The 8,560-nt window shown below is 64.8% G+C and overlaps 1 protein-coding gene across 1 annotated transcript; it reads left to right on the forward strand.

Moving 5' to 3' along the window:
• The first annotated feature begins 1,721 nt into the window (after positions 1-1,721).
• On the forward strand, positions 1,722-7,765 carry FBLN7 (fibulin 7). Its single transcript, XM_075749947.1, has 8 exons — positions 1,722-1,892; positions 3,200-3,359; positions 3,908-4,078; positions 4,563-4,688; positions 4,822-4,959; positions 5,058-5,195; positions 6,129-6,267; positions 6,446-7,765. Exons 1-8 carry the CDS (start codon positions 1,809-1,811, stop codon positions 6,816-6,818), a joined length of 1,329 nt encoding a protein of 442 aa, XP_075606062.1. The 5' UTR covers positions 1,722-1,808; the 3' UTR covers positions 6,819-7,765.
• The last annotated feature ends 795 nt before the right edge of the window (positions 7,766-8,560 follow it).

Consider the following 8,560-nt stretch of genomic DNA (forward strand, 5'->3'; position numbering starts at 1 on the left):
GGTGTTTGAGCTGCGCAGGCTCACGGGTACGGGGCAGCCCCTGCCCCCCCGGGGTACCAGCACGGCCAGGACGGACGGTGCGGAGGCGGGGGGCACGTGGTGGGTGCAGGCGAGCTCCCCCCGTGCCGCCCTGCGTAGGGTTGGCTTCCCGCCGTCCGGGTTGCGCCAGCACCCAACGGCGAGGGTGCGTCTGGTCTTGGGCGGCCTTTTTTTTTTTCTTTTTTTTTTTTTCTTCCCCCCCCCCCCCCCCCCCTTTTTCACCATTTCTGGTGGCTTTTGCGATGGGCAATCCTACGGACGGTCTGGGCCCCCCGCTACGCAGCCCGCTGGGGGATTTCACGCTGCGCGACGTCCCCACGGACCATCACCAGCGGAGCGCGGGCAGGAACGGCGGCTGCTTCGAAATCCCCTTCTCGCAGCCAGCAGGTTTCCAGCCGTGCCGGCCGTGGAAGCCATCGGGCCGGTGGCAACCGGGGGGGGGCCCCGGGAGGGATGGAGCAGCCCCCGCGACGGCCCCCTCTCCGCTTGAGGGGGATTTCTGCTCCTGCTCTGCAGCAACCGGCCGCCCCCGCCGTGCCCAGCAGATGGAGCCGGGACCCCGCGCACCGCCCGGCCGGCTGCCGCCTCTCCTGCGGGGGGGCAGGGGCGGGGAGGGGGTGCAGGGGCTGGGAGGGGGTGCAGGGGCTGGGGAGGGGGTGCAGGGGCTGGGGAGAGGGGTGCAGGGGCTGGGAGGGGGGGCAGGGGCTGGGAAATGGGGTGCAGGGGCTGGGAGGGGGTGCAGGGGCTGGGGAGGGGGGGCAGGGGCTGGGGAGAGGGGTGCAGGGGCTGGGGAGGGGGGGCAGGGCCTGGGAGGGGGGTGCAGGGGCTGGGGAGAGGGGTGCAGGGGCTGGGAGGGGGGGCAGGGGCTGGGAAATGGGGTGCAGGGGCTGGGAGGGGGTGCAGGGGCTGGGGAGGGGGGGCAGGGGCTGGGAGGGGGTGCAGGGGCTGGGGAAGGGGGTGCTGGAAAAGGGTTTGCAGGGGCTGGGGAAGGGGTGCAGGGGCTGGGGAAGGGGGTACAGGGCTGAGAAGGGGGTGCAGGGCTTGAGAAGGGGATACACGGCTGGGGAAGGGGTGCAGGGGCTGGGGAAAGGGGTGCGGGGCTGGGGAAAGGGGTGCAGGCACTGAGAAGAGGTGTGCAGGGGCTGGAAAAGGGGGTGCAGGGGCTGCGGAAAGGGGTGCAGGGGCTGGGGAAAGGGGTGCAGGGGCTGGGGAAGGGGGTGCCGGCCCAGCCGGAGCTGGGGGCTGGCGGTGAGCCCCTGCACGGTGCTCGCCGGTACCGGCAGCGTCAGCAGCAGCTTTTCTGCAGAAACCCCTCCGGGAGCGGGGCAGCATCGTGCCGGGGGCGCTGGGCGTTTGCTTTGCGGGGGGCTGTGCGGGGTGGTGACACGCGTGGCCTGGGGACACGCCGGGGGATGCTGGAAGCGGGACAGAGCGCTGAGACGCGTCCCGGGGGGATGCGGCGGTTGGCGGCCGGGATGCCCGCAGCATCCCCCCGTCCCGCTCCGAAAAAGCCGGGGAGAGAACCGGGGGGACACCCGGGGCCCCGGGGAACGGGGAAGCACCGTCCTCCCCACCGGGGCAGGGGGGAACGGGGGTGCGGGGGGGGAGAAGCGAGCGCCGCGTCCCGCTCCACGGGGAAGCGCGGCCGCGCGTGGGGCGGGGGCGGCGTGGGAGGGAGAACTCGCCCGCAGCCGGGGCGGGGAGAGGCGGCTGCCGGCGCCCGGGAGAGCCCTTCCTCGGCGGACGAGAGCCGCGCCGGCCGCCGGACCATGCCGGGAGCGCGGTGCCGCCTCCCGCTGCTGCTGCTGCTGCCGCTGCTGCCGCTGCTGCTCCCGGCGGCGCCGGCGCCCCAGGTGAGCAGGAGGGGAGGGGGGACACACCCGGGGAGGGGGGGGACACCCGGGGGGGGGCCCCTCGGAAAGGCTCTTGGGGGAGGCGGGGGAACGTGTCCGGCGGCGGTGCGCTGTGCCCGGCTGTGCAGAGCTGCCCTGGCCCGGGGCAAACAGGTGGGCAAAGCTCGGGGGGGGCTTAAACCGGGCTTAAACCGGGCCCGCTTGCTGCGGGGCTCTTTTTTCCCCGCTCACCCCGCACCTGAAGTCACCGGGGCGAGGAATGCTCCCGGCTGTACGGGGGAGCGCGGGTTTGCCAGGGTTCAGCATCCCGCGGGGAGCTCACGCTGGCTCTCGAAGTTAACCCCAGCCCTAACAAAGAGCTGTTTATTAAAGCGAGCTACGTGCCAGGCATCGATTTGCTTTTGCCTCCCTCCGTCTCGGCGCGGGGCACCCCAGAGCTGCAGACACAGACCAGCTCGTCCCCTCCGGCAGCCCGCGACCCCCCAAAACCGCACCAAGGGAAGCGGAGGACAGCACGCTGCTTGGCCCGGCTTTTATTTTATTTCTCCTTTGTAACCCCCCAGAAGCTTTTTGGAAAGGAGAATAACTTCACCCCCTGCACAGCGTGGCTGGGGCGGGGGGGGGGGGAAGAAATCCCTTGGGCCAGGTGGGCCGGTGCCCAGCAGCTCCACTCGTTTGCCCCCCGCCTCGTGCCAGCCGGACCAGACCCTGTGCGCTCTCTCCCCCCACGCGCTCTGCCAACCTCTGGGCTCTAAAACTGGCTTGGCTTTGCTCAACTCTTGCTCTTTTTCTTCGGTGTTAAGTCAGTTCCGCAGGAAAGCTATAATAACGATGCCCATCTCCCGCATGAGTCAGTCCCGTGGTAGCGATCGGTTTGCAGGCAGGAGTCCCACCAGTGTTCCTGGCCCCGGCAGAACTCACAAGACAGCTGTTTTCCTCTTATTTTGTAATGTGGAAGTGGGACAGGGCTCTAGCTCCAGCAGGATGAAACATGAGTTATGGCATCTCTCCCAGGGCTAACAAAGTGATTACAGCCCTGCTTGTAGCGCTGCCTTACCCGTTTAGACGTAGGAGAGCGCGCCTGAGCTAAGGACTTCTTGCAAAGGCTTAAAAACCCTCCTGCATCTCGGTAAATGGGGGCAAAAAAAAAAGAAAATCAGATATCTCAGGGGACCTTTGATGCTCCTGCACGAGCACCCTCCCGCGGCCGGGGTAGGCTGCGTGCGGCGGGTTGGGTGCCGGCTGGCGCGGCAGCGCGGGGGCCGGAGCGATGTCCCCCCCGCTGAGCGGCCGCCCCGTCCCCGCAGACCTGCCTCAGCAGGCAGCAGCTCCTGGCCGCCATCCGGCAGATGCAGCAGCTGCTGAAGGGGCAGGAGACGCGCTTCGCCGAGGGCCTCCGCGTGATGAAAAGCCGGCTGAGCACCCTGCACGCCTCCCTGGCCAAAGCCACCCCCGAGCCGCCGGCCGGTGAGTCCTCCTCGGGTCCCATCGGCTGCTCTTGTGGCCTCGGAGGGTGCTGGGGTGGGCAGGTCGGGATGCTCAGGGCCAGGCCGCGTGGAGGTTTGGGCATCTCCAGGGATGGAGGTACCTGTTCCCGTGTTGGTAATCCGTGCTTGTGAATTCGAGCGCTTCTCCAGCCTGGTAAGTCGTGGGGAGGCTCGAAAGCCCTTAGCTGCAAAGCAGAGAGCTCCTGGCAAAGCACCGCGGGCGAGCGGGCTGGCAAACCACGTCTCCGGGAAAAGAGCCGCGGTCCTGCGCTGGGGCTGTGAGCGGGGTGGCAGGAATGCCACCAGCCCCCTGGCCAGCGCTGCTCGGCCCCAGCATCCCCGCTGGGCTTTCGCTGTGGGGCTGGATGGTCCCGATGACCCTCAGCAGGCCAAGATTTGAGGAGAACAACGGTTAAAGAGGAGGTCTCGGGTGAACCGCGGTAGAGTTGGGGACAGGAAAGGTAAGTTGGCGCTTCCCCAAAGCTCCCACCCGCATACTGACCCCCCTTCCCCACGGTGCTCTCGCAGCCTCCTGCCCTGCCCCGCAAGCCCCCGCGGACGGGAAGAAGTTTGGCAGCAAGTATTTGGTGGAGCACGAGGTTCACTTCACCTGCGACCCGGGCTTCCAGCTCCTGGGCTCCAGCACACGGACGTGCCAGGCCAACGGCACCTGGAGCGGGCAGGAGCCCCGTTGCGCAGGTACCGCTCCGGGGCGCGCGGCCGCGGGGCTGCTTCGTGCCCGTGTCTGCCCGCAGACGTCGTTTGCGAGAGCGGGATGCAATTTGGGTTTATTTAAACACGTTGGGGTGCACCAAACAGGGAGGTATGGCAGCTGTCCCCGAGGCCCAGCTAGCCAACATCCCATGGGTGCCGGTGATTTGGGGATTCTCATCCTCAAGGGAAGCTGGGAATTGCAGCCGGAGCCTCGCGTGCAGCTCGGCAGCGGAGATGAGGGGGAAAAGCATCAGTCCTACGACGGCTCCCTGCGTCGTAGCAAACCTTCGCCCCAGGGCAGCGCCGCAGCATCGGAAGCAGAGCGTCTGAGTTTGGCAAAATAAATGGTTACGATGTGCCGTGGGGTACCAAAGCGGCCCGGTGCGTGCGGTGTTCCCGTGGCTTGCTTCCCAAAATAAAGTAAAATTAAATGTGGCTGCTGCTTTTCTCCCCCCCCCCCCTTTTGCAGAGATCAGCGAGTGCTCGAGCAGCCCCTGCCAGAACGGCGGGACGTGCCTGGAGGGGCTGAACCAGTACAAGTGCCTCTGCCCCCAGCAGTGGACCGGGGCCACCTGCCAGTACCAGGCACAGACGGGTGGGTGACCCCCTCGCCGGCCGGGGTGGGCGACCCGCCACCCTCCAGGCACATTTTAACACCCCACCTCATTTCGAACCCCATCCCGCCACGCGTGTGTGTGTGTGTGTGTGTGTGTGTATCCCCACGCCAGCTCCCCCCGCCTGGAGCGTGACGGACGACCCGGCGTTCAGCCGCCAGCCCCGCTGCGCCCAGATCGACCGGACCCAGCACTGCAGCTGCGAACCCGGCTTCCACATGAGCGGCACGGCCGCCAACGGCCTCTGCCAGGGTGAGCCGCGCCGGGGAGGGGGACACACGGACACACGACGGCGGCGGGGTGCGCTGCGGGGTCTCGGCCGTGCACCCGCTCCCCTCGTCTCTCCGCAGACCTCAACGAGTGCGAGGTGTACAAGCGGGAGGGGGGTCCCCGGCTCTGCGCCCACGCCTGCGTCAACCTCCCCGGCTCCTACCGCTGCGCCTGCCCCGGCGGGTACGTCCTCCTGGGCGACGGCAAGAGCTGCGAAGGTGAGGAGGGGCTGGAAACCCGCGGGTTTACCGCTTTTCCCATGTTGCACAATTGCTTTTTATTCTTTTTTTTTTTTTTTTTTCCTTTTTTCTCCTTTTTTGCAAGCGTTTCCGCACGCAGAAATCTCCTCGGGTTCGCACAGAGAGGTGGTTCCCGGGTTGGGTGCGGAGTTGGGTGGAAAACCATGGGGGTTCAAGCGCTGGCAACCCCGTGCCATGCTTTGGGGCTGCACCCCACCGAAAAAGAGCCCGGGAGTGGAGGTGGAGCTGTCCCCTGTGAACGGGATGTCCCCAACGAGAAACGCAAATAATGTTTAAAAAACCAAGAATTAGGCGGTGAGGGGTCAGCTCGGAGGCCGGCAGCTTGTCTTCCAAAAACAGGGGAGTTGGGGTGCGGGTCGAGAGCGAAGCGGAACGGCAGCGGGCAGGGATGGTGGGTGGCCAGAACCGCTCCTGTGAAAGTCTCTTCCTGAAAAACAGGGATTTTTTGTGTGCTATAAAGCGTTGATTATTGCAGTTCACGTTTTCTCCCCGATTTCTGCCCGTTTCCTCGGATCTTGCTAGTGCTCCCACCAAATATCCGCAGTCAAAGCTCCTGATTTTATTGCCAGTGGTTACATAGGTGTTTAGTAAATAAAAAGAGCTGGTGTTTTCAAACAACTTAGCGGAAAGGTAGGAAAATGAACTGCCCTCCTGCAGTGAGAGCAGGGCCGTTAACCCTCGCTGGCCCAGGGCAGAGATCGGGGAGAGGAGAGCAGGCGCAGAACGGGATTTCGGGCAGTTGAGGTGTTCTCAGCCACGCTCCCCTACTTTTTGGATCCCATTTGATGTTCGACCCATTTCAAGGTGCTCTTTCCACCAAAAGGAGCCCCCGCATGGGGTCGGTTTGGGGTCTGCGGTGAGCTCGACCCGCTGCCCGCCCCTGTTTTGCAGACATCGACGAGTGCGCCCTGTCCCAGGACAACTGCACGAGGGGGACCACCTGCATCAACACGGGGGGGGGCTTCCAGTGCGTCAGCCCCCAGTGCCCCCAGCCCGCCGGCAACGTCACCTACGTCAAAACATCACCCTTGTAAGTGCGGCGGGGTGCGGAACCTGTCCCTGCTTCGGGTTTTTTTGGGCGCCGGGTCCCCGAAACACACGCATAGCATCCGCATGGGTCCAATGGCAGCGAGGGGGGGGGACAGGGATGCCGCATCCCCGGGGTTCCCTGGAAACCTCCCCCCCCCTCTCTGCTTTTGCCTTCGCAGCCAATGCGAGCGCAACCCCTGCCCGATGGAGAGCCGGTCGTGCCACCAAGCACCCAAAACCATCTCCTTCCACTACCTTCCCCTGCCGTCCAACCTGCTGACGCCCACCCCGCTCTTCCGCATGGCCACGGCGGCGGCGCCCGGCCGGCCGGGACCCGACAGCCTGCGCTTCGGCATCGTGGGGGGCAACAACCGCGGCCACTTCGTGATGCAGCGTTCGGATCGGCAGACCGGGGAGCTCATCCTGGTGCAGAGCCTCAAGGGTCCCCAGACCATCCAGGTGGACGTGGACATGTCCGAGTACCTGGATCGCGTCTTCCAGGCCAAGCACGTGTCCAAAATCACCGTCTTCGTCTCCGCCTATGAATTTTAGGGGAGGCAGCAGCCGGGGCGGCTTCCCTGACGGCGATGGTACCTGCTCGGCATCCTCCGCCCGAAAGCGCTAGCCCTGGAGGCAGGCGTGTAACGGGAGCTCCGGGTGACACCCCCCGCCGCAGCCCCTCTGCAGCCGACCCCCTTCCCCTCTGCATCAAGGTTATTCTGCCCAGGCGGCTTTTACACCCACCTATGTGCGAGGGGGGGAAAAAATAAACCCCAAAAAACCAAAAACCAACCACAAATGAGGTGCAAAAGAAACGAGGTGCCGGGGTTACCCGCTCGCCGGGGCGCGGGAGCAGAGCATCGTCCTCACCCGAGGCTCCAGAAGGACGGCGTCCCGCAGCCTCGGCGCCTGCACAGCGCAGACAACAGCGGGTAGAAACCACGGCCCTTATTTCCTTTTTAATTCTTCCTTTTTTCTTTAGGAAAGAAGTTAAGGTGGTGCATGCAGGAGGAGGGAGGCTTATCGCGGCTACCGCTCTCCTCCCCGCTGGCCCGGGGCTTGCTTGCACTGAGCCCAGCCCCGTAAAAACATGCCTCTGCTCCCCTTGGGGTGCCAAGACAACCCACGGCTCCGGCATCGGCTGGGAGCGGAAAAATCCACGAACATCCATCCCTAGGAGAGCCGGCTGGCTCTCCGTGCCCTCGGGGAAGGCTGCACTTGGTGCTCGCGTCGAGGGAGCTCGAGGTGTGAATATTTCATTTTTCGATGAGCCGCAGCCTCCACCCCGCTGCGCGTAAGCGGCTCCAGGAATAGCTGGGGTTCGGCTGTAACGCGTGCCGGAGCCGGGGGGGACACGCACAGCTCCCCGGTCTTCCCTTCCCCCTCGGGACCTGCTCCTCGGTGCAGCGCTTGTGCATGTTAACCACAAAACCTCGACGTTATGCATGTTTCTTCATTATGCTGGTTTTAGTACCATTAAACGATGATGTAGCCTCTGAGCAGGTGCAGAGCAAAGTACCCGATGCGTGTGCGGCCGGGGGGGGGCCGTGCTCTCCCGGAGCCGTCCCGGGGGGGCGCAGGGTCCATGGGGCACGGGTCTGCCTCTCCTATTTTTATTTTTCTGCCTTACGGTGCTTGGAAGGGGCTGGCTGGTGGCAGGGCGGCTCATCCCTGCTCTGAGCATCCTCCTGAGACTTCAAGGAAGAGGAACCTGCTGCTGCCCCCCCCCCCCCAAAAAAAAAGGCAGATTCCCCTTGGGGTGGCTGAGCTGCACCCACTAAAATCCTTCCCGCTCCTTGCCCCAGGGGAAGAGATTTCATGACAAGACCAACCTGTGCTGCATCCTTTGGGGGATCGAGCTCCTGGATTTTTTTGGGGGTACAGCTTTTCCATGGGAACTCACGGGGAGGGGGGGGCAGGACCTTTTCCCGCAGAACAAGGAGAGACATTCAGCGCCTGCTCCTCGCCCCTGTCGGCACGGGGCTGCCGGAGCCCGGGCACGGCGGATGGAGGATGTTTGGGTTGGCGGGCGCTCCGGCTGGACGGCGGAGCCGGGCAGGGAAATGCATCCCAGGGCTGCGCTGGGGGAGGGAAATAAAAACCCAACAGGCTCACTCCTCCAGCCGAGTGCTTAAAAAAACAACAACAAAAAATTTAAAATAAAAAGCTTTTCTGAAAGTGTAGCTGCTTTCGAAAGCGGGTGGTGGTGGAGAGGGGTGGCCGGCTCCAGCAGACGCTCAGGTGCCTGCAGAGCAGCAGACCTGGGGGTTGCCCACCTTTACAGGGGGGTGCTG

The sequence above is a fragment of the Balearica regulorum genome, chromosome 3 (genome assembly GCF_011004875.1).
Source record: "Balearica regulorum gibbericeps isolate bBalReg1 chromosome 3, bBalReg1.pri, whole genome shotgun sequence".
NCBI lineage: Eukaryota > Metazoa > Chordata > Aves > Gruiformes > Gruidae > Balearica > Balearica regulorum.